Source organism: Borostomias antarcticus (genome assembly GCF_949987555.1).
Source record: "Borostomias antarcticus genome assembly, chromosome: 9".
NCBI lineage: Eukaryota > Metazoa > Chordata > Actinopteri > Stomiiformes > Stomiidae > Borostomias > Borostomias antarcticus.
In genome coordinates, this window is record NC_140242.1 from 26,111,594 (window position 1) to 26,138,028 (window position 26,435).

At 43.5% G+C, this 26,435-nt stretch overlaps 1 protein-coding gene across 1 annotated transcript; it reads right to left on the reverse strand.

The window, feature by feature from the left end:
* Positions 1 to 17,752: 17,752 nt before the first annotated feature.
* On the reverse strand, positions 17,753 to 25,423 carry LOC311312934 (apolipoprotein D-like; the record flags this gene model as incomplete). The annotated part of the gene is made up of 6 exons (XM_084442942.1): positions 17,753 to 17,985; positions 18,079 to 18,167; positions 18,300 to 18,421; positions 18,562 to 18,635; positions 18,755 to 18,769; positions 25,018 to 25,423. 6 exons carry the CDS (start codon positions 25,421 to 25,423, stop codon positions 17,753 to 17,755), a joined length of 939 nt encoding a protein of 312 aa, XP_084299068.1.
* Positions 25,424 to 26,435: the final 1,012 nt, after the last annotated feature.

Below are 26,435 nucleotides of genomic sequence, written 5' to 3' on the forward strand. Positions count from 1 at the left end.
CACAACTTCTCTTCTCCGTTCCCTACACTGGCTCCCTGTAGCGGCTCGCATCCAGTTTAAAACTCTGGCGCTAACCTACAGGGCAATAAAAGGAACAGCCCCCTCCTACCTCCAGGCCATGGTCAAACCCTACACCCCCTCCCGACCGCTACGCTCTGCTACCTCGGGGCGACTGGTTGCCCCGTCACTCCGAGGCTCCTGCGGTCGATCGACACGGTCACGGCTCTTCTCTGTCCTGGCCCCGCAGTGGTGGAATGAACTTCCCACCGATGTCAGGACAGCAGAGTTGCTGCCCATCTTTTGTCGCAGGCTCAAAACTCATCTCTTCAAGAAGTACTACAACAATCCTCCCTCCTAAGCACTTATTGTATTTTATTGTATTGCACTGTACTTTAGATTGCTGTTCTTGCACTTTGCCTTCAGCTCTAGATTATGCTCTTAGTCACTTGTTTTAGAAAGAAGATGCACTTGTGAGTTCTGGCAAGTAGAGTAGTAGTACATTGGCTTTTCCTACGTTAAACGCAATTATTGTTAGTCGCTTTGGATAAAAGCGTCTGCTAAATGACTGTAATGTAATGTAATGTTTCTGAGGTCTCTGGCACATTTGGCTGGCAGGTATCGTTGGGTCCTAACAGGCTATCTTTCCTCATAATAGACTAGTACTCTGTTACTCTGAACTACTTGGACGCAGGGGGTGGGTTTGGTGACGAATTGGTTTTTATCTGAGTCGCTGAATGACAGTGTCAGATCCTGTCTGGAACCTTTCATGTTTCACTTCGCTGCACATTTCACAATCCTCCCCCATCCTCCGGCGGGGACAGAATACATTACTCCTGTTGTTCTGGCACTTGTCATGTTTGGAAGACATACACGCACTGTACAATGCGGGATGATAACAATAACTCAAAGGGAGAATCAAATGCTCAACTATAGTCTGATATCTTTCCTCTATACAGTCCCATAAACATAATACCTCCCGAGTATTAAACCTAGTGTAACCCGTGCTATAAATCTGCTGTGATGTCAACTCTGTATAAGCAAGATGTTCCAGAAATAATAGTTCTATAATTTTATGTTTTCTGGTTTTCAAATAAAACCCTTGCACCTGTCTTACCTAATAAACCTTGTAACCCAAGCCTCACCCCCCCCCCCCCCCCAAGCTCCCCCCATCAATAAAGATATAGAAGCTAGAAGAAGCTAGAAGCAATGACCCTCAACAGCATAGAGCAGAACAGCCAACGGATGGCAGTTTTCCAAGACTGTGTCATTGGGAGGAAAATACCAGCTAATCAATCGTTCAGCGTAATGTCGCTTTCATTCTCCAGTTTTCCTCCAGTGCTTGTGGGACAGTATCTACACCGGCAGACTTGATCAATATTGAGACTGATCAGTCACTAGCCTCGCGTCACCAGTCTCTCCTCGGGGAGAAGAGCCTGGTATCTATTTACTTCACTGCCTTAAGCCCGCCCCATCTTCCGGCTCGAGGCTGTAGAGCCCGCCTCCAACATCCGCTTGCTTTATTTTTCCTTAACCGGTAGTTCTCCTCTCATCTTCTTTTACAATTTTCATCGGTGTTATGCCTGGTGATGCCATCGCAAATGTTATCTACTCGAAACCTCACCATGTGCAGCCTACAGTAAAAACATTACAACAACTGTTCTTCTTCCGGTCCAGACCGGATGATTATGCGATGCGTCATCGCGCTTCCGCTCTAGACCGGCGAAACAACACCGAACGAGAAAGGCCCCAGACTAATCAGTCACAGTCCGGGCTCCCTCAGTCAGAGGACCAGAGCCCTGCAAAGAGACACTCTCACACTAGCTAGCACAGGCTAGCACAGGCTAGCACAGGCTAGGAATCACCACAGGATTTTTTTTTTCACTGTGGGTTCCTCATGTTATTTATATTGACAGTGGCTGGGATCTATATCCAAAGTTGGGGGGGACATTTACATTGAAATTTTGCAAGAGTATTTTTTTGGGGGGGACATCTTCCTACGCGGCTGTATGGTCATTTGAATGCCACTACCCCAATCTAAATATTGGTGGGGACAATTTTAATGATCTCAAATATTGACCCCACCCACAGGATCCCTGCCCCTGTATATGGATGACAAGAAACACAGAAGACCTCTTTCGTTGGTCAATTTTCCCAAATCAAAACTAGTGTTCCTTTCATACCAAGTTTTCATGTACAGTCTTCATCCTTAGAGTCATTGGTTACATGTACTGCCCCTGCTATGAACGATGAGAGATCACACAACACACATCTAACAGTTACTGGGTATTTGCATTGTACACAGCTGTATATCCACGTGTTATTTGACAACAACGCGTGTAATTATACACTCTTCATCCCCTTAAGAACCATTAAACGTTGTGAGCCTGTGAACTTGACATCTGTTCTTCTCCTGCAATCTGTTCCAGGGAAGAGGAAAAAAAACCACCTTCAAACAGACAGCAACTGCCGCACGATGACAAGATGGAGGTCATAAACCATGATTTCACCCAATAATGATTCAATTCTTTTGAGATATGTTCTTTTTGAAATACTTGAAAGAGCGTATTGGATGGGTTCTGTTTGCACTGTTAAGCGGTCACACCAGCTCCCATTTCAATACATGGCTCAGAATAGAACTGCATCAGAACAATCTACATTAAAAACGCAACTAGACTAGGATTCAAAATCAAGTGGGCTCATTATTATTATTTTCTTTCTGAGGTAAGCCGAGGGAGTTTGACTGTTGGGATGTTTCTTGCCTGGCTGGGAGCTTCCTGCCCTCTAGTGGAGCGGTGCTTATGGCAGCAGGATGGACAGACAGGCAGTCTCTGTCATCTCCATCACAAGAGGAGAGGAGCGGCTCGTTCCACCTGGCAGAACTGGAAAGAAGTGAATTTATCATACGGTTATTGAGGTCTAAAAGCTGTCAAAATATGTGGACAGATAACATGGGGCTATAAAGAACAACTGTATCTATACAGTAGGCTAACCAAATATATAATGTACTAGTTGAAGTGAAAAAGAGACAATGGCAAAATAAACTTTACACAAAAATATCAATATTAAATTCTTCTCACATGCAAAAAAATCGGATGTTCAACCACAAACCTTGAGATCATTTTCAAAGATATAACATGAATGTAGAGTGGATTTGCTCATCTTCTTTTCTCTCAAAACAGCAAAACAAAATACAATGATTACCATAAACAATGGGGAAATGTAATGAGGTTAATCAGCTTGATGAATATAGAACATGGTAAACTTGCAGAAAATTATAAATCAATCTTACTGATTACTCCAATATAAAATGGAAATTAATGTGAAATTCATGAGTGAAAAAATATTGCTTGACAAGATCAAGCTCAGTGATTAGAGCAGCAGAAGTGATGTGATTGTGATTGTGATAGCATCAGTTAAATTCTGCTCTTATACCCCATTCTTCAGAAACATGGAGGATGAGATGAGGAGAGAGAGAGTGCTCACACATGTACAGTGAAAGGTCAGCTCTGTATTGAATTTTTTCGAATACTTTTCAAAATACCTCCTGGCGTTGCAAATATTTTGGACTACTGCCTCGTACTTTGGGGAGGGATGCCCCCCCCCCACACCCCCCACCCCACAATACAGAATGCTTCTCTGCCTATCCATCCAGAAAAACATTGCTTTGGGTTATTCATCGATCGGCTATTCAAATCCCAACATATGTTGCTCCTCTTCAATTCCACAGAGCTCTGAAACGATGGTCCATTTCCTGGTCTTCTTCCACAAGGCTTCCTTCCCAGAGTCTCTCGCACACAATGTAAATGAGAATTGCAAATTGATCCAGCACACGTGTGTTTGTGTGTGGGCTGCTCTGCTCTAAAGTATGTGTGTGTGTGTGTGTGTGTGTGTGTGTGTGTGTGTGTGTGTGTGTGTTTGTGGTATGCGCGTATATACTGTATATTGACCTATTTTCAATGATAATACAAATGTAGATATCAGGCATGCTGCCTGTAAATGTTTCAGAGTAATCATTTTATAAGTCAGTGTTGTAGGCCTATAATTGATCTCATGTCACATTGCAGTGTATGTGCATCGCAGAATACAATGATTAAGGATTAACTACAATTTATGAATTCATGAACAGACTGCAGATGTATGAACAGACTGCACTTGTATATTTCCCTCATTCTACAGTATGCCTCAACAAATACAGTGACACCTCCTCCTCTGTCAAACAATCACAAACTTTCGCTCAGCTTAAGTTTCTTTTGCTGCCTGTACAAAACTCTGAATGTTTTCCTCCTCAGGACCCCCTGCGGTTTTTACCCTGTCGTTTCCCTTTTTCGGATCCATCCTTTTGATCAGCCAACATCAGTCCGTCTCGGCTCAGCGCTGCCGGTTCCGCCCCCCTCCCCCCGCTGTCCGCGGCAGCTCGCCCTCCCCCCGGCCTCCCCCCGGCCTCCCCCCGGCCTCCCCCCGGACTCCCCCCGGACTCCCCCCGGACTCCCCCCGGACTCCCCACCAGCGCCGCCTACCGCTGGGCTCTCGCTCCGCTCGCCATGCCCGCGCCGTCGAGGGAGAGGTGGACAGGTTTTTACACGGAGGACTGCCTTAACCCTTGTAAGGGGTTTCGGTCTGTTGGACCCATTTCCAATGTTTACTAAAATAAAAATCATACAAGTAATACTTTTTTTCCAACCTGAAACTCGGTGGCCTTGGCTTATTTTATGTGAATAACATGGAGGATAACTTCTTTTTTTTTACATCACACAGAAGGGGTTGGGGTCCACTGGACCCCAATGTAATACAGTTTGATATGCCTACAGTTTTAACAGCACATATTATACATCAAAACGTTCACACAACTGTGCTGATTCGTACTGATTCGTACAATGTAAGTATCTGTGTGACTTATAGTTTTCGCTGTATGACGATTTGTTCGGCAACTGCGCTCGCTCCCCATTGAAACGTCCCTACTAACACAATCAGGTTGCAGCAATGTTGCAGAAACTTGCAATTTACCATACCATACCATAGCATTTTATTTATAGAGCACATTTAAAAACAACAAAGTTGACCAAAGTGCTGTACAAGTCAAACAACAATAACACACAAAGAACACATAGTAAAACATACGCAGTATGTCACATGAAAAAGGACAAGTCTCTTAGGCCATGTCAGGAAAACGCCAAAGGATATAAGTGAGTTTTGAGGCGTGATTTAATGGTGTGTTCGTTTGTGGTCGGAGGTGGCAAGTCGCAAGTGGCAAAATAACTACCTCCGACCTCTGTGCATTCGAGCTATATACCATTATATCACAGTTACCTAGTTATATCTATATACCATTATATCAGTTACCTAGTTGTATCTAGTGCATTCGAGCAACTGGGAGCTGAGAAACATATCCGAATTTGCGACCAGGAAGTGCGAGTTCATGAGGTGTTTTATTTAATCATTCCTAGTAGCAAGTCGCAATTTGCCACCTCCGAGTTATAAACGAACGCACCATTAAACCCCTGCAGAGTGGGGGCCTGTCTAACATGCAGGGGGAGCTTTTTTGAGACTTTTGTATGGTCCACTCAACGTCAAGTTAAACGTGCATGCAACGCAAACGCGGTATCTGCACACAGGTTGCTGCAACGTGCAGGTCCATCTTCTGAATTGCTAATTTTGCATTTTTACTTGCATTTTATTGTCGCCATGGCTACAGTTTTGTTACAGTTAAACGATTCACCCAACGGTAAGTACACAGCCTACAGCTTTCCCAAAGAGCCTGATTCAACATTATACCAATTACCAATAGCTAGCCTAGATAAAAGTGATCAACTTTTTAAAATAATAACTGTTATGATAATAAAATTGGTAAGCTCAAGACACAAGGGTACCTTGTATAATTAAGTGATGCCAACCATAGCCAACAACCGATAGCTAGCTAGCTGACTGAGTACTTTGTACCATGAAAATGATTTGATAACTGATATCTTTAAATACCTAGTTTGATACCATTAATGTAAAGAAATTAAAAAAAGTGTCTAACGTTAGAGGTGGTGTGGACACATCGCCCGCTCAAACCAGTGAGCTAGCTAGCACAATATCTAACGTGTGCTATCTTGCCTTGGCTAGTTAATTGCAGTCTGCAAAACACGACACTCGTTGCTAATGTAGCTAACGTGAGGTGTAAACGTGAGGTGTAAACGTGAGGTGTAAACGTGAGGTGTAAACGTGAGGTGTAAACGTGAGGTGTAAACGTGAGGTGTAAACGTGAGGTGTAAACGTGAGGTGTAAACGTGAGGTGTAAACGTGAGGTGTAAACGTGAGGTGTAAACGTGAGGTGTAAACTTGAGGTGTAATGGTGCGTTCGTTTATAACTGGGAGGTGGCAAATTGCGACTTGCTACTAGGAATGATTAAATAAAACACTGCATGAACTCGCACTTCCTGGTCGCAAATTCGGATATGTTTCTCAGCCCCCAGTTGCTCGAATGCACTAGATATAACTAGGTAACTGTGATATAATGGTATATAGATATAACTAGGTAACTGTGATATAATGGTATATAGATATAACTAGGTAACTGTGATATAATGGTATATAGATATAACTAGGTAACTGTGATATAATGGTATATAGATATAACTAGGTAACTGTGATATAATGGTATATAGATATAACTAGGTAACTGTGATATAATGGTATATAGATACAACTAGGTAACTGTGATATAATGGTATATAGATACAACTAGGTAACTGTGATATAATGGTATATAGATATAACTAGGTAACTGTGATATAATGGTATATAGATGTAACTAGGTAACTGTGATATAATGGTATATAGATATAACTAGGTAACTGTGATATAATGGTATATAGATATAACTAGGTAACTGTGATATAATGGTATATAGATGTAACTAGGTAACTGTGATATAATGGTATATAGATATAACTAGGTAACTGTGATATAATGGTATATAGATATAACTAGGTAACTGTGATATAATGGTATATAGATATAACTGGGTAACTGTGATATAATGGTATATAGATATAACTGGGTAACTGTGATATAATGGTATATATATATAACTAGGTAACTGTGATATAATGGTATATAGATATAACTAGGTAACTGTGATATAATGGTATATAGATATAACTAGGTAACTGTGATATAATGGTATATAGATATAACTAGGTAACTGTGATATAATGGTATATAGATATAACTAGGTAACTGATATAATGGTATATATATATAACTAGGTAACTGTGATATAATGGTATATAGATATAACTAGGTAACTGTGATATAATGGTATATAGATATAACTAGGTAACTGTGATATAATGGTATATAGATATAACTAGGTAACTGTGATATAATGGTATATAGATATAACTAGGTAACTGTGATATAATGGTATATAGATATAACTAGGTAACTGTGATATAATGGTATATAGATACAACTAGGTAACTGTGATATAATGGTATATAGATACAACTAGGTAACTGTGATATAATGGTATATAGATATAACTAGGTAACTGTGATATAATGGTATATAGATGTAACTAGGTAACTGTGATATAATGGTATATAGATATAACTAGGTAACTGTGATATAATGGTATATAGATATAACTAGGTAACTGTGATATAATGGTATATAGATGTAACTAGGTAACTGTGATATAATGGTATATAGATATAACTAGGTAACTGTGATATAATGGTATATAGATATAACTGGGTAACTGTGATATAATGGTATATAGATATAACTGGGTAACTGTGATATAATGGTATATATATATAACTAGGTAACTGTGATATAATGGTATATAGATATAACTAGGTAACTGTGATATAATGGTATATAGATATAACTAGGTAACTGTGATATAATGGTATATAGATATAACTAGGTAACTGTGATATAATGGTATATAGATATAACTAGGTAACTGATATAATGGTATATAGATATAACTAGGTAACTGTGATATAATGGTATATAGATATAACTAGGTAACTGTGATATAATGGTATATAGATATAACTAGGTAACTGTGATATAATGGTATATAGATATAACTAGGTAACTGTGATATAATGGTATATAGATATAACTAGGTAACTGTGATATAATGGTATATAGATATAACTAGGTAACTGTGATATAATGGTATATAGATATAACTAGGTAACTGTGATATAATGGTATATAGATATAACTAGGTAACTGTGATATAATGGTATATAGATATAACTAGGTAACTGTGATATAATGGTATATAGCTCGAATGCACACAGGTCGGAGGTCGGTATTTTCCCACTTGCGACTTGCCACCTCCGACCACAAACGAACGCACCATAAACGTCGGAGCAGCTCTAAACTCCAGCTCTAATGCATTCAGCTGTGATTGACGCTATTCAGCTATACAACTCAGTGGACACACAGCCTTATATATTATGGATAAAACACCCACTGACCAGTTTTCCCAGGCAGTTAGTTATAGCTCTTGAATAACGCCGACAGGCACTATTGAGTGAAAATAATCTGAATGGGCGCTTAGGTGTGGTTTTCTGGTTGAACATTAGTGCTATACTGTAGAAGCCTACTGCTAGCTAATTTAGCTGTCAGTGGAAGTAAGGTTAACGTTAGCTAGGGGAGGACCGGGACGGATGAAACAGGGGGACGAATAAAACACGCTTGTTTCATCCACAATAGGGAGACCTCCAATCACGTACTTATACATTCTTGTGCAAGTTACTGTGGACGAGCTTCATTGGAAATGTGAGCACCATCGGACAGTTTTTGACGGAGCTAGCAACGGAAAACGTATTTTGCGCCACATAAGTAAAATTGTGGTCCTACATGTATTTTTCGATTGTAGAATTGTGCTTATACTTCTCAATGTTTGTAAACACGTGTCATTTTTATTAGCACAACTAGTGACTGCATGATAGCCTAGTTTTCAAGTTTCTTGCAAGCAAGTGTTTGGAGCTAGCCAGGCAAATGTGACAGGAGAGCCGGGCGGGACAAACAGCGAGCTGCGGGTGGACGCGTAGCTACCCAGCAAACACGCGACGTCAGGGAGACGTTCAGATCATGTCTTAATAACGTCCGTCGGTCCTGAACCCCGTTTGTACGTCTGCTGGACCCCTCAATATTCAAACGTCTGGCTTGGACCCCTCTAAGACGTCTGTGGACGTGCAGAACGGGTTCAATATCTGAACGTCTAAAAAAACTTTCATTCTGGCTCCTAATTGGATGTCTTTGGACGTCCGAAAAAGACATCTAAAAGACGTCTAAAAGACGTGTCTTTGCTCAGTGGGTAAATGGCTCCTGCGCTTAGAACGACAGGGGCGCTTGACATTTTGCCCATGGTTTTCAAATGTATAGCATCAATTGCATTAATGGAAACATTACATTGGGTCTAATTATACATGTGTTGAAAGTTAAGATAATTACAAACCCCAAATAGACCGCTACGAAACACAATAAGTAAAACAATCTCACTGTTTCACTCGCCACATCTTCTGGTCTCGGCCGTCTTGAATTGAACTGTTACACCACAGAACGAAAATTACAACTAATAATAGTAAAGGACATGTACAAGTTGTTTGTCATCAAAAAATGGAATCTACATCTTTATTAATTTCTGTGTTCTGATCAAACCAAAAAGTGTCATTCGTCCCGGTCCTCCCCTACCCTAACGTTTGACATTAGCTAACGTTAACTTACCGGCAAATGCTTTTTCAGGTTGGACATTGAGTCCTTGGCCGTCGAGAGGGTTTTGTTGGCTGGGAGGCATAGTTACAAACGGGCTGTTTGTTTCATAGGTTTTCATCTGAAAAAAGAAAGAAAAAAGACACCCAGCTAGCTTATCTGACCTGAGAGAGTGGTACATTCAGGGTTCATATGATGTCCTAAGCACCACAGCACTGGACCAGAGCTAAGCCAGACCTGCTGTATCTCCACTTCCTTAACTCCTGGTCATGGGTTAAGAGAGTCTCTGAGGCAAGTCATTTTTCGGATGGGGTTGGGGTGGGGGACAGACCCAGGTACGCATATGTATTAATTAGGAGACATCCAAGGTTTTATGAAGGTTTGTGTTTGTATTACAGAAGAGAACGAGTCTTATGATGTATGCGTTAGAGGAGATCCCCGACCCTTCAGACTTGTGAGTGCCTCTACAAGAACATACACACATTATTAGCATATTTTTCGTTGAGCAGAAATACTGTTGTGTCAGTGGGCCTTACAGAACTAGTATTCAGATTGTCAGTGATACCTGTTGTCACTTGGAGGCAGACCTATGGAGCTGGTGTCTTTAGTCTTTGTTGGTTCTGTTTTGTTATACTGTATTAATCCCCCAAGGGGAAATTTATCTTCTGCTCTTACTGTATGTTCTAGCATTGGTTGAGTCGAGCACAGGGTCAACCAAAATGACCGGTGCCCCCAGCAGTTATGAGCTAGTGTTGGGGATGAAGTGCCTTGCTCAAGGGCACAACGGTAGGTACTTTAGACAGATGGGAACAGTGTCCTCTCTGATCTGTGTTTGTGTGTGTGTTTGTGAAGGAATTGGAAGCTGATGTGTGAAAGGCTGAGGAAGCAGAATGAGCTGCTACAGAATCTGGTGGAGGAGGGGGACCAGCTGATCGCAGAGAAAAGCAGCGAGAACAAGGCCCTCAAAGACCAACTGAGGTGGTAACAGCGGCAACACACGCTCGCACACATCACGTTTCAGGAGGAGCGGCTAGATCAGATGTGTTGTGTACGTTTTTGACTGGAGCCAAAACGTACTAGCCTCGTGAGACCAGACGGATCTTTGCGAGCTCACATTCTTTCTCTCGCAAATCAGTCTGGATACTCTCCATAGAGATCCATTTGTACCAGATCGGGAAACGATCTAGCCCATCAGCATTCTAAGAGGAAATACAAACAGCTATGCTGGGCGCGAAGAGCGGTTGAAGTTAGCGCGTGATAGACGGTGATACAGATATGGCTCATCCAATCACCTGCCAGTGCCTGCCATTTTCCAGACAGTTTCCAACGGATAGTTCCTAGATGGTTATGCGAAGCGATCTGCCGCGTCAGGTTAAAAGTATACACACCCAGGGATAGATTTGATTACCACAGGCATCATGTCAAAATCAAAACTATTGAGCCTCCATGGATGCCTGTCTTAATATAGTTTTGTGTTTTTTTCCTCTAGGCAGAAGCAGTTGACCATTGCGGCAGATCTGACAGATGAGCTGGACGAACTCCAGCGAGTCACAGCTGAGCAGGAGTTGACCATCAGCATGCAGAGGAAGAAGATCAGACAGCTGGTAGGAAACTAGGAAAGAGGATATACTAGAAACTATCACATGATGTTTCATTCATTTTGTCAGGCCTTAGACTGTGTGCACACTGCGGATATTTTATGTAGCGGATAAGTTACTCAGAGCGGATTTTGTGTTGAAGAAGAGATGCGGCTCTTGCGAAGTGTATTTCGTTTCCGTAACAACAATCTTGACTCTACCCAAGTTCGATAGGCTACATTGTACCTTACGTTTTATCTTGTAACCAACCGTTACATTATTTACTTGCACTTAGCAACTTTTTGGCTTTTACTGTCATGTCAAAAAGTACAAAGATTGCTCTGGCTGTAGCCTATTTAGAGGCTGAAGAGGAGAGAGTTGGTCGGACTTGATTATGGGTTCACGATATCCTCCGTGCCTGCTATCCCACCTCCGTCATGATTGGTCGTCTGAGAAAAATATGCTCCACGTCATAGCGGATTTCTCAAAAAGTTGAACTATTTTTCAACTTCAGGAATCCGCTCTGGCCAGCGCACAGCGCAAATGTGCAGCGCATTTCAATATCCGCCCACATTTTGATCTTTTCCCATAGCTTTGAATGGAACATAAGCTGCCGAAATCCGCAGCGCATTTTAAAAATACATAGTGTGCACGCAGCCTAAGTCAGAACCTTTGGGGAAAAAAAAACATGATTATACCCCCTCCTCTCTCCGACTTCTCTCGTTCCTGCAGGACAAGGAAAACAAGGACCTGCAATTAAAAAATGAAACAGTCACTAGTGAGGTATGATCTTGGCTCTGATCTATGCCTTGAGTGGAACCCTGAGTGGAACCTTGAGTAGAACTCTCTCTTCCTCACCCAGATGTCTTACCTCCTCCCTGAGAAGGCGAAAGATAAGGCCAAGATCGCCAATCTCAGCACATCATTGAAGACTCTACAGGTAACTCATACTGTACACTCACTCACTCACTCACTCACTCACTCACTCACTCACTCACTCACTCACTCACTCACTCACTCACTAAACCATTCATATATTCACTCACTCACTAAACCATTCATATACTCACTCACTCACTCCCTCACTAAACCATTCATATATTCACTCACTCACTCACTCACTCACTCACTCACTCACTCACTCACTCACTAAACCATTCATATACTCACTCACTCACTCACTCACTAAACCATTAATATATTCACTCACTTACTCACTCATTCATTCACTAAACCATTCATATACTCACTCACTCACCCACATACAAACACCCACTCTCAAACACTCATACAACTCACACACACAACCATTCATACACTCACCTGCTCACACACATTCAATGCAATGCTGCTAAGTGTTATGTGCAATGCTGATATCGTTCCTGGGAACCGGAAATTAGTACTTTATTTGGGTTCGTAAGCTATAGGAAGGTGTTCAGTTTGTATTATATGTGATTATTATTATTGTGTCTCTTTTAGCAAGAGATGGAGGAGGCTCACCTTTGCCTGGACCAGATGGAGTGTGCTTTACTGCCGGTAGGAGACGTCTCTCTGCTGCTCCCTCTCTGGTGTCCTCTTTACTGCAAGTAGTAGGCGTCTCTCTGCTGCTCCCTCTCTGGTGTCCTCTTTCATAGTGTTGCTTCGTGCTCTGGTTATGGCAGTGTCAGTGATTGTCTACGTTTACATGCACACCATATTCCGATTAAGGTATTCTGGTTAATGTAATATTCCGAATAAGGTGTTTATATGCGCTGTAGCAACTGGAATATTCTGTTAACATGTTAATTGGCATATTCCCGTGGAAAATCAGCGGGAAAATCAGATGAATCCGCCCGGAAATATATTAACGTTAGTGTTGGTAGCTAGGTTGTGGTCGTTGAGTGAGCGTCAAAATATTCCGATTCAAACAGGCATATGCCAGGGGTCTTATTCGGAATATTCTCCAATCGGAATATGGCCTTAATCGGGTTCGGCACGTGTTTACATGACTCTGGCCCAACCGGAATATTGATCATATTCCGATTAATACAGGAATATGGTGTACATGTAAACACAGTCATTGTCTGACTCTGAGCTGGAAGTAGTTCTTGCTGCTTCATAATTGTGTTTGTGTATTATGTGTAGTATGTGGGCGTGGCGTACGAGCAGTTGGAGAGTTCCCTGGCAGAGCACTACGCCATCATACAGGTGGAGTATACATGATTCTGTGTGTGTGTGTCTGTCTGTGTGTGCGTGTGTGTGTGTGTGTGGCCCAGTCCCAATGTCCCCCCTAAACCCTCAAGCCCTGAGCCCTCACAGACTTATTGACGTCACCTGGTAAAGTTGTTGAGTGCGAGAGGCTGCAAGGGCTCGAATTGGTATAAAAAGGAATGGGACAGCACTTGTGACATCACATTACGTTGACGTGAAAACATATTTCTTACTATTGTGGGCGAGGGGCTTTTTTTAAATCAATTTTTAAATTGTACATGTTTTTCTTGTAGGCCTTCGTGTAAATTAATTTTGGCTGAGTCAAATCCCCTTTACATTATCAGAACTCTCTGTGTTACCCTCAAAACATTTGTTCAACTTGAAATCATTTCATTTTGTGGTCATATGCGAACTACATTACTGCCTGTGATTCTTGTTTGTGATGAATCCAAAAGTATTAACTTAAGAATGATAATATATTATGTATACACATTCCTGCACCTCACAACTCTTTCCATATTCATGTTGGAAATCTCAATTCAAAGAACACTGCACCGAAATGGGTAATTAATGTCATACTGCTTTTAACTGGGCAATCATATGATTTAGAGCAACAGAAATCGATGTAAATTATAACCATAGCCTACATATTTTTAAACAAATCACATTATACAAACCCATGGGGTTAATAACCCATACTTAAAAATAATGAAACCAAAATAATTATAAGGCTACTTGTGCAGATAAGCAAGTCCTGCTGAAAACATGAAAACATATTTTGTTTTGTAACGTGAACATTAGGGTTGGTTGATCTGTCCGTACTTGTTTATTGGCTGTTCTTCAGGTAACCCCGTGTTTCACGTCACGACGCTATGAACTGTGGGTAATTCCCTTGGGCTAAGTCTGCAGAAATGCAGACTTACGGGAAGGGGCCATAAAGGGCTCAAAATGGCTGCCGGAGAGCCCTCACGCACTTGCCGAGTTGACATTGGGACACCCCTAAGCCCTCGCGGACTTCGCGGGAGCGCGCTCTTAAGTCTGCGAGTCTGCAAGGGTGGACATTGGGACTGGGCCTGTCTCTCTCTGACCTCTAGTCTCTTGTTCTGCAGGATCAGAGGAACACGATCAAGGAGCTGAAGTCTCAGCTAGAGGAGACTGTAGTGTAAGAGAACATCCAACACAGACACGGACGTTTAAGACCATCTAACTTCCGTAGTTTGACATATTTCCGACGCAAACAAGCTATGAGGGTGGGACATAATGTTTAGAGAATTTGATTGGAACATTTACTAGTGGACGGGTTTTAAGAACTTTAGACAGATTCGATAGAAAGATAGCGTTGATTGACGGGTGGATGTCGTGAGATTATTGGCCTAAAATCTAAGGTACCTGTTGTCGTAATTGCAAGTGACCTACCGTTTTCCAGGAATTAAGAAATTATATACTTTGATATAAGATTACAACAAAAGTAGAATTTTGTAATTTTTTTGGGCATACATCGTTGAATAGGTGAACACTATGACCAATTATGTGAACCAAAATGGGACAGAATGCTTTTTTCATTTCTGTGCGACTTAAATTAGAACACACATAAATTAGATACACAGGCAATTGAGTGATATTCCCTCAGTTGTGGTCTTCACCGGTCTAGATAAAATCCCAAGTCCTCTTTGTCCGAGACAAGACAGAGTAAAAATGTAGTTGATTCCGAGACGAGACCAAGACCTCCAAAAAGAGTCCAAGACTGGTATTGAGTACTACAACACTAACACACATACAGCCTAGAAACTTTGTTCCAACACCTGACTCTCAAGCCCTCTGCAAACTCTCTAACCAAAACCTGTGAATCTCTCTGGCAGTTTTGGCGGACAGGGGAGTGGGGCTCCTCCCACTCCGCAGGCCATATGCTTTGCCGATGAGCTGCTGATGTGGCTACGCTCAGGGGTAAGTGGTGATACCGTACCGGTCTCTTAAAAAGCGTTGTCCTCCCCTTGTGATGGCAAGCGGTACTGCAGGTCAGCTCATGCTGTTGCTTGTGTCAACTGAAGACCTCTCTTGGGCGGGCTTTCCCTGTTCTCTTTCATAGTGTTGCTTCGTGCTCTGGTTATGGCAGTGTCAGTGATTGTCTACATTTACATGCACACCATATTCCGATTAAGGTATTCTGGTTAATGTAATATTCCGAATAAGGTGTTTATATGCGCTGTAGCAACTGGAATATTCTGTTAACATGTTAATGGGCATATTCCCGTGGAAAATCAGCGGGAAAATCAGATGAATCCGCCCGGAAATATATTAACGTTAGTGTTGGTAGCTAGGTTGTGGTCGTTGAGTGAGCGTCAAAATATTCCGATTCAAACAGGCATATGCCAGGGGTCTTATTCGGAATATTCTCCAATCGGAATATGGCCTTAATCGGGTTCGGCACGTGTTTACATGACTCTGGCCCAACCGGAATATTGATCATATTCCGATTAATACAGGAATATGGTGTACATGTAAACACAGTCATTGTCTGACTCTGAGCTGGAAGTAGTTCTTGCTGCTTCATAATTGTGTTTGTGTATTATGTGTAGAAAGGCGTGGCGAACAAGCAGTTGGAGAGTTCCCTGGCAGAGCACTCCGCCATCATACAGGTGGAGTATACATGATTCTGTGTGTGTGTGTCTGTCTGTGTGTGCGTGTGTGTGTGTGTGTGTCTCTGACCTCTAGTCTCTTGTTCTGCAGGATCAGAGGAACACGATCAAGGAGCTGAAGTCTCAGCTAGAGGAGATTGTAGTGTAAGAGAACATCCAACACAGACACGGACGTTTAAGACCATCTAACTTCCGTAGTTTTACATATTTCCGACGCAAACAAGCTATGAGGGTGGGACATAATGTTTAGAGAATTTGATTGGAACATTTACTAGTGGACGGGTTTTAAGAACTTTAGACAGATTCGATAGAAAGATAGCGTTGATTGACGGGTGGATGTCGTGAGATTATTGGCCTAAAATCTAAGGTACCTGTTGTCGTAATTGCAAGTGACCTACCGTTTTCCAGGAATTAAGAAATTATATACTTTGATATAAGATTACAACAAAAGTAGAATTTTGTAATTTTTTTGGGCATACATCGTTGAATAGGTGAACACTATGACCAATTATGTGAACCAAAATGGGACAGAATGCTTTTTTCATTTCTGTGCGACTTAAATTAGACAACACATAAATTAGATACACAGGCAATTGAGTGATATTCCCTCAGTTGTGGTCTTCACCGGTCTAGATAAAATCCCAAGTCCTCTTTGTCCGAGACAAGACCGAGTAAAAATGTAGTTGATTCCGAGACGAGACCAAGACCTCCAAAAAGAGTCCAAGACTGGTATTGAGTACTACAACACTAACACACATACAGCCTAGAAACTTTGTTCCAACACCTGACTCTCAAGCGCTCTGCAAACTCTGACAGCAGTGCACTTCAGCACCCACCCCAGTCTTGTCAAAGCTGTCCTTTGTTCCCGCCCCACCTCACTGTTGATCTGAACGACTTCTGTCTTCCCTCCTCCATCCCCTCCCCCCTCTTCTCTGCCTCCTCCTCTCAACCTCTCACTCCTCGCTCCGACGCCAGCAGGTGGTGGCCGCCTGCCAAGGCACTGATGAGGTGCGTCCTGGCCGGAGGCGCCTTCACCCTGGGCATCGCCCTGGCCTTCGGCCTGTTCTTCCTGTTCTTACTAGGTTTGGTGACCTCCGGTGGCCTCCGGCGCAACCGTGGGCCAGTGCCGTTTTAACATGCAAACATCAACAAATAAAGAGCTCTATTGACTTGTATAAAGTGGGTGTTTTGTACTCGTTATGCCGACCCCGACCCGAACTGGGGCTTGGACCTGTGTAGCACAACCCACAGACAGACGGACACTGAATACTAGGACCAAAGGCTATTTATTAAAACTACAGGGAACAAAGGTAGCAACTAAACGGGGAAGTCTAAGGTGGGGGGTAGTGTGGTGCTCATCTAATGAAACCCCAACACTCCTAATCTTATCTCACGAGATGTCAGTCGATTTAACAAACGTGTGTGTGTTGTTAAAATCCCCCTTTCACACAGTCGGAGAGAGTGGACCTGGCCGGCAGACAGACATATGTTTTCCATCCATATAGATCACAGATCTAGATTATAGATCATAAACCCATCAGGAGCTGAATAGAGCTAAATGTTTTATTAGTTATCACTGATGTAAGTAAAGTATAGAATCATGTCTTCATATTCGTGTGTGTGTTCTCAGTGCATGGCCTCGCAGCCTGTCTGGTCGGTGACAGTGAGGCGGCTGGTATCGACGCCGGCAGCGCGCAAGTCGTCACGGAGACGGCTGATGACATCATCAGGCAGCGTCCTGTTGCGGGCTAAGACCCAGGCAAAATCTACGTAGAACAGACCGTAGTCGGTGCAAGAGTAGACCAGAGAATAGCTCAGGTAATCTGTAGAGAGGACCCAGTACGGACCCCCAGGAACACCTGGATAGAGAAAGGTGGATGGTAGTCAGGTATCGGTTGGCACAGGGACACCTGCCAGGTGTTGAGGTTTGGTCTGGCACTGCTTGGACCTACCTTCGAAGAAGCTCACTTCTAGAATGGCAGGCTGGGATGGGTCTTTGACTTTGGCCACACCCTCAATGGAGTTTACCTGCCCATTGAGCCTATTAAGAGGGTGAGAGGGATGTTAAGTGTGTGCGTGTGTGTATTTCAGGTGAGACCACATTACCTATCCACTTTACAGCTAGCCACCATCAAAATGATCAAACAGTGTATTTTAAAGAACGTTTGCTCACAGAAGCTCTGAATTTAAGACACGGACAGTTCCATCAGGAAGTGGGGAGTATGTGGCCTGGTGACATTTCCCTCTCTGGAACACAGCAGGAAGCTTCTCTATCTCATACCACCGTCCCAAGTACTGGAGGAGAGGAGGAGGGGTCAATGGTGTTAGGCTTTCCAGTAACACAGACATGCACTGATTTGAGCAGACATCAAATACACATGCATTGAGAATGACGTGCAGTCATTACCCTGACTGGAATCAGTTTTATAGATTACCTTGGTGACGTCAAAGTCCTGTTGGACCCCAGGGCGGGGGCACCTGCCCAGGTGGATGGACTGAGCATGTCCAGCTGCAGCAGCAATCAGAACCACAAACAGGATCTGGGCCACATGGTCACACAGTCAGTTACACTAGGTGGCAAGCACACACACACACACACACACTTCAGAGACTCTCATGACTCAATACCTGTAAGGACCTCATCTTCACGTCCAAGAAAGGTGAGAAATCAGTATGCCCTCGCACAATGAGTTCAACCGGACATTCACAATGGACCGGATCTGCCACCTCAATACAACACATGATCTTGTATTTATAGGCTTATACCTTAACCCCTCCCACCATGCTAACTATGCATTCTGCCATCTGGCATTCCTCCCAGTACTACTTTGGTGGTTACCAACCAATGATGGCCAAGTATCCTTTATGTTTGTTGACACAGGTTGCCGTTTTCTCTACCGACGAGCCTAGTAGCGTCTGTGTGCCATAGCTTTATTTACAGTAAGCAATTTACATATCCTTGGCGCTAGCTGTTCTTTATTCATTAACCCGAGAACATACATGCTACTGCTAAAACATACATGCTACTGCTAGAGGTGTCCATGTTCTTTAATCATTAGCCCAGGTACAGTACATGTGCCAAATGGTCTACTGGAAATCCCTACTGTATAGGGCCTATATGAAACCCAGCAATGTTGTTTCCTATGAATTTTCATGATTAAAATGGCATCTATGGGCTTGGCAGATGAGATTAAGCTTGGTTTCTAAGAGTTGCATGTTGGGTAATTTGAGTAATTAGCAAAATAATTTAATCATGGAAAGGTGATCTCAAAGTCCATGTTTGTGATGGCTATAAATTCTTCTATTACCATGGCGCAATCATGCAGCCTTTCCTCCTCTTTAGCATAGTTGGCATAAATTGTGTAAAAATGTTGTCAAAATCAGGAATTTTCACTTTTAGTGAACTTAGAAAGGTGATCTTAGAGTCTAAGTCTATGTTTTGATGTCCAGAAAGTAATTTCTTGCCATAACTAAATAATGTAACCCTTCCTCATTAGCATACTTTGCATAAATTATGTAATAATTAGGCCAAAACTAGGAAATACAGTAGCTATATTTATGCTTTTAGTCCATTTAGAAAGGTGATCTACCAGCCACAGCCTGAGCCCCAGACCAGCTACCAGCCTCAGTCCAAGCCCCAGCCCCATACCAGCTATCAGCCCCAGTCTGGCTACCAGCCCCAGTCTGGCTACCAGCCCCAGTCCAGCTATCAGCCCCAGTCTGGCTACCAGCCCCAGTCCAGCTATCAGCCCCAGTCTGGCTACCAGCCCCAGTCCAGCTATCAGCCCCAGTCTGGCTACCAGCCCCAGTCCAGCTATCAGTCACAGCCCAGCTACCTGCACAGGCCCCAACCCCAAATGGCTACCTGCCCCAGCCCCAGACCAGCTAACAGCCCCAGTCCCAGACTGGCTACCAGCTCCAGTCCCAGAACGGCCTACAGACCCAGACTGGCTACCAGACCCAGACTGGCTACCAGCCCTAGTCCCAGACCGCCTACCAGACCCAGACTGCCTACCAGACCCAGACTGGCTACCAGACCCAGACTGGCTACCAGCCCCAGACTGGCTACCAGCCCTAGTCCCAGACCGCCTACCAGACCCAGACTGGCTACCAGACCCAGACTGGCTACCAGCCCTAGTCCCAGACCGCCTACCAGACCCAGACTGGTGATTTATTAGCTAAATATCCTAACTTATGTAAATGTTTGGATTTTTGTTACAATATACATATTTTTACCTTTCAAATTAGGTAACTTGGGCCACTTTTTGAATTTTCACTTTTTCCATTTAATATGATGCTGTTGTTATTAATGGTTATGCTGATAAGGGCATGGCATTGAGGCTTAACAATATTTTATTTGATAGCACTATGCAGTGCATTACCATTAAAATGAACTGTGACGATTTTTCATTTAATTATTTTCCCTGATGAGCTAATAGTCATAGGAAAGACCATTAATGGGTCGAATACATTTCCAGTAGACTAATAAGACAATGGAGGGATCTATCTGACTAAGAACTAATACTTATGTTTAATAGGCTACAACAGACAGACTCTTTGTATTTTAGGTTTTTGTGAACCTAGTTGGAGAAGTAAAACTTGGTTTTGTCTCTTCAATAGGCTAACAATATCATTTGTCATTAAATTAATATTACTTTTTTTAAAAAGAGGTATGTCTTTATCAACACTGTACATTTTGACAAAATAATAAATAACCTTATTTTTTCATGTTCGTATTGATTACATGCAATAAGATTTTATGCAACTTGTCTAGGTGGCGTTATTATGGAACCCACGGGAGTTTATGGCAGGGCACGCGTGACACAAGGCAAGGGGTAAGTTGGTGCTTGTTGATGATGTAATGATTCGGGTTGCCAAATTTGAAACGTACCCCCTTAGAATCGTCGGTGCTCTGAGCACATTTTGACCGGTGACGCCCAAAAAGTTGCATAAATTGCAAATCAGGCAACACAAGAACTTTCACAATATTTTGTGGACATCACTGGACAAAACATAATAAAAACTGAACTCGTTCAGTTACAAGGAACTAACCCTAAAAGAGAGGCTCGGTACGTTACCATTCTCCTGTGAAACGCACGAACGTCGTTATTTTGAACGCGTTCGTGCACAACCAGTGATGCCAATTTAGCGAGATTTAGCGACTTTCCAGACCCCCCTGGCGACTTATTTCATGAAAAGCGTGTACGTGAGTGCATGCGTACATGTGCGTGTGCACGTATGTGCAGGTTGGTATGTGCGTGTGTCCGACGCACATGTACCACAGCCCACCACCAGAGGGCAGACGCCACATTTCATTTACCTCCCTCCCTCCCTCCCTTACTCCCGACAATGTTGGCCTGTATTTCTCTGTTGGTCAGAGCATTGGACTCCCACCCGGGAGACCAGTGTTCAAGACCCGGTGGGGATGACTTTATGGGACTATACCCCAAACCTCCACATGTTCATCCTTTCACTCCAACCGTTACCCCTTGCCTTATAGGTCAGATCCTGTCCCAACACCAACCCTTATTCTAACCCCAACCCATACTAGGGACTGGAAGAAGTACACCAAAACCAACCCGCCAATCTCCACTGCACAAGTAGAGTAGTGTTCAGAGCATAGGGCTGCATAGACCAAATGAACAGTAGATTTTCATTGTAGCAGCCCTCGATATTTTCAAGAAGACGAAGAGTAGAGTGTCTCAACGGGTGCATTTATTCTCAATGAGCACCATGACGAGCACCGTGAAAACTATAAAGAATACAATGAACAATTAGGCCGACAACTTCATAGCTTCACAAAATTAAACAATCTAGGTCTATACATCTCTGGAAATGCACCATGTACAAAATAAAGAACAAACAACAGTAGGCTACACAACTTGGATGTCCATACCTCACTCCGCTTATCAAGGGTGCTAAGAGGATGTCGGAACGCTGTTTTGCGATGTAGGACAGCAACAACGTAGCTAGGCACTTGCCAAAACTTGCTCACCAGTCTACTGAACTAGTATCAGAGTTTACAGACCTAAACCAGGAATCTGTAGGTTATGCTTAATCTCTAGTGAGCGGGATCATATTCTCTCACACCGAACGAGTTGCTTCTTCTTTTATCTGACCGACACCTCCCTGCACATGCATCTCTAGCGGCAGCGTCCTTCAAAATAAAGGTATACAAACATTGGTAAATTTGTACAATACTAAACTTCAAACTAAAAGTTCTCAAAAGAGAACAAAAGAAAACAAAATATTACAGACAGTTACACTCCCACCAATCATGTTATGATGAATGAAGATGAGGATAAACTAATTTGAGTGAATCATACACGATTCCCTATCTAAACCCAATTTAAGTTTCACAGCTATATGATATGACTAACTAAGTCTGAGGGAGATACGTTCTCTAATCATTCACTCTCTAAGAGAAGAACCAATTTCTGAATTGGCCTTTCTTGGACCGAAGGTTTAGAAGTGTGGTCTTGTTTCCCTATTAATACCTTGACCCGACGCACCAAACCATCACCCTCTTCTGTGGTTTCAATTACTCGTCCTAGATGCCACTGATTTCTAGGAAGTGTGTCTTCCTTGACGATGACCAAGTCATTCACTTTAAGGTTGCGCCTGGGAGTATGCCATTTCTGCCGTGTAGAGATGTTGGAGAGATATTCCCTTTTCCAACGGCTCCAGAACTGTTCGATGAGATATTGGACTCGTTGCCCCCTCTTAGTTGCATACACATCTTCTTTTACAAATTCCCCAGGAGGTGGGAGGGCAACCTTGGACTTCATCAAGATGAGGTGGTTTGGTGTTAAGGGTTCCACTGACATAGGGTCGTTTGCTCCGTCCACAGTTAAGGGACGGCTGTTTACAATAGCCATAGCTTCATAGAACAGAGTTCTGAGAGAGGAGTCATCCAGTCTGCCAGGGTATTGAGAGAGTATGCCATTCAGTACATTTCGAACAGTACGAATTTGGCGCTCCCAAACGCCTCCAGCGTGACTTGCCGAGGGTGCATTGAAAACAAACTCACACTGCTTCTCTGCTAAGAAAGCCTCTAGTTTCCTGTCATCACACTGCTTCAGTGCTTCCTTGAGCTCATTACTCGCACCCATGAAGTTGGTGCCTTGATCGCAGCGGAGTTGACGTACAGCTCCCCGAAGACTGATAAAACATCTTAGAGCGTTGATGAACATGTCCGTAGATAAATCCTCTACCATTTCTATATGTATTGCTCGGGAGAGTGAATATGAGGCCGTACCTCTTTTGCTCCTTCCGGGCTTTCTTGGTGAGGAATGGGCCGAAACAATCCATGCCACAGTACATGAAAGGAGCAGACACTTCGACGCGCTCTTTCGGCAGTTCAGCCATACGTTGCTCTTCCACTGGGCGCCGGAGTTTCCTGCATCTCACACAGTTGTGAATCAACCTGGCAACTGACCTACTCCCACCCATGATCCAAAACCCACTCGCTCTAACTTCCATCAGAGTTTGACTTCGGCCCTGATGGTGAATCTGGGCATGGTAGTGAGTCAGGATCAGCCTGGTGATGTGGCTTTCTTTAGGGAGGATGATAGGGTGTTTAAGCTCAAGACTTAGAGATGAATTCTTCAGTCTTCCCCCAACACGCAGAATACCTCTGTCCAAGACAGGATCAAGATGAAACAGAGGGCTTGAGCTTGAAAGACTGTCTCCTCTTTGAAGTATCTTCATCTCTTGAGAGAAGGCTTCTTGTTGTACAAGCTGTATTATAATCTCAGCAGCTCTCTCGCGTTCTTCTACAGTCACCAGTTCTCTGCTACGTTCTTGGTCAGACTTCAACCTCTTGATTCTTGCAACCACCTTGATGAGTCTCGCCCAGGAAGAAAATCGACTCAGGCGGGTGAGGAAGTCTGCCTGGGAAACTTCATGTTTGGTTGCAAAGACGTGGCTGGTTTTGACTTCAGGATCGCCAATGAGCAGCTCATTTGACAGATAAGTCCTTGTGTACGTTTCCTGCTCCCACAGGAACTTAGGTCCAGTTAGCCAGTTTGTCTCCAAGATGTCTGATGCGGAGAGACCTCTGGAAGCGTGGTCGGCTGGGTTCTCTGCGGTGTCTATGTAGTACCACTGACTGGGATCTGTATTCTCTCTTATCAGTTGCACACGATTAGCAACAAAGATATGAAATTTCCGTGCTTCGTTATTAATATACGCCAGGACAACCTGAGAGTCTGTCCAGAAGAACTCCTTGTCGATCTGCATTTCAAGCTCGTCTTTCAGCATGATACTCAATTTTGCAGAGACCACAGCCGCTGATAGTTCTAGTCTTGGGATACTTGTGAGCTTCGTCGGTGCAACTCTAGCTTTGGCAATCACCAGACTACTATGAACTTCACCCTTTACATTCTTGTACCTGAGATAGGAGCAAGTCCCATATCCCACATTACTAGCATCCGAGAAGTGATGCAGTTCTGTGGTGACAGGTTGGCCAAAGTTTAGTGGACGGTAGCATCTCGGTATTGATACTTCCTTCAGCTTCTGGAGACCGCTCTTCCATTTCTCCCACCATGGGCTTAAGTCATCAGGAAGTGGGTCATCCCATCCAGTGCCTCGACGACACAGCTCCTGAAGAATGCGCTTTCCGCTAAGGATGAATGGAGCGACAAATCCCAGAGGATCGTACAAGGAAGCGATGACTGATAAGACACCACGGCGTGTTGAGGGCCTGTCTGGTAAGTCGACATTGAAGCTGAGGGTGTCATGTTCTAGCGACCACTGAATACCGAGAGCACGTTCTGCGGGTGCTGCGTTCAGACCAAGTTTGAGAGGTTCCATTACTACTGCTCTTTCTGAAGGGTCCACAGCATCCAAGACTTCTCTTTTATTCGAATTGAATTTGTGGAGACGCAGACCTCCTCGTCTGCACAACTCTTGTGCTTCTACGACCAGCTTCTTGGCCTCTTCTACTGAGGGGACACTGGTTAGGCCATCATCTACATAGAAATCATTCTCAATAAAGAATGAGGCTGTAGGATAGTCCTCTTTGTGTTGTCGAGCCAGGTACTTCAAGCCAAAGTTGGCACACCCAGGGGACGAGGCCGCGCCGAAAAGATGGACAGCCATCTGGTACTCTTGTGGTTCTCCTTCCAAGTTTCCATTCTCCCACCAGAGGAACCGTAGGTAGTTCCGTAATTCAGGAGAGACAGGGAATTGGTGGAACATCTTCTCGATGTCGCAGATCACAGCTACGGATTCTCTCCTAAAGCGACAGAGCACTCCCACCAAGGAGTTGATCAGATCAGGGCCCGTCAGCAACATGTCATTTAGAGAGACACCCCGGTACTTTGCTGAACAATCGAACACAATCCTTTTCTTTTCTGGCTTCTTCTGGTGGTACACACCATGGTGTGGTATGTACCACACAGTCTGTCCCTCAGGCATTTGGGGTGCTGGCTCCGCATCACCTTTGATCAGCATATCCTCCATGAAAGCTGTGTACTGGTCGCGATAGTCTTTGTTGGCCGTCAACCTCTTTTTTAAGTACTGCAGTCGGACCGTAGCTAGCTTCTTGTTGTTTGGTAGTGGAGGTGGACTACTCGTCTTGAAAGGGAGAGGCATCTCATAGTGTCCGTCTTCCCTCTGCCTGATTTTGTCACTAAGAAGTTGCACGAAGCGAACATCGTCCTGGGATACGTACTTGTCCTTGTCTTCATACCTCCTTTCATTAAAGTCTGATTCCAAGACCTTCAGCACATCTGCGGATGATGGAGCTAGTATTTCCTTCACTGCGATGCGATTCACATAACTGTGGTTCCCCTGTCGATCTAGATGTGGGTTGGAAGAGCCTATTATGCTCCATCCCAGTTCAGTTTTCTGTGCAAAGGGGTCGTTATCACCTCCTGTGACAACCTCAAGGGGAGCTAATGCTAGTGGACAGTCATTTCCGATTAGCAGTCCCACTTCACAGCTTTGCAGTGGAGGCAGCTTGTTCGCTAGATGTTTGAGATGAGGCCATTGCAGTGCGGTCTTCTTAGTAGGAATATAGGACCTTTCTACTGGAATGAAGTTCCGGGCGTAGGCTTGGCGTAGCTGGATCTGCTTTTCAGAGTTTAGACCTCGGACCTGTAGTCCACGAACACTTTTACTTAATACGACTGTGTCAACAGCTGTCATCGTGCTAAGCTTCAGCTGCACTGGTTGAGTGTTTACCGTTAGCTCTTCAAGTAGATCTTCCAAGATGAAGGTTGAGTCACTCTGCGTGTCGAGTAGAGCATAAGTGAGAACTTCTCTCTGTGGCTCTTCTGTTGATGACATGAGAACGGGAACAATA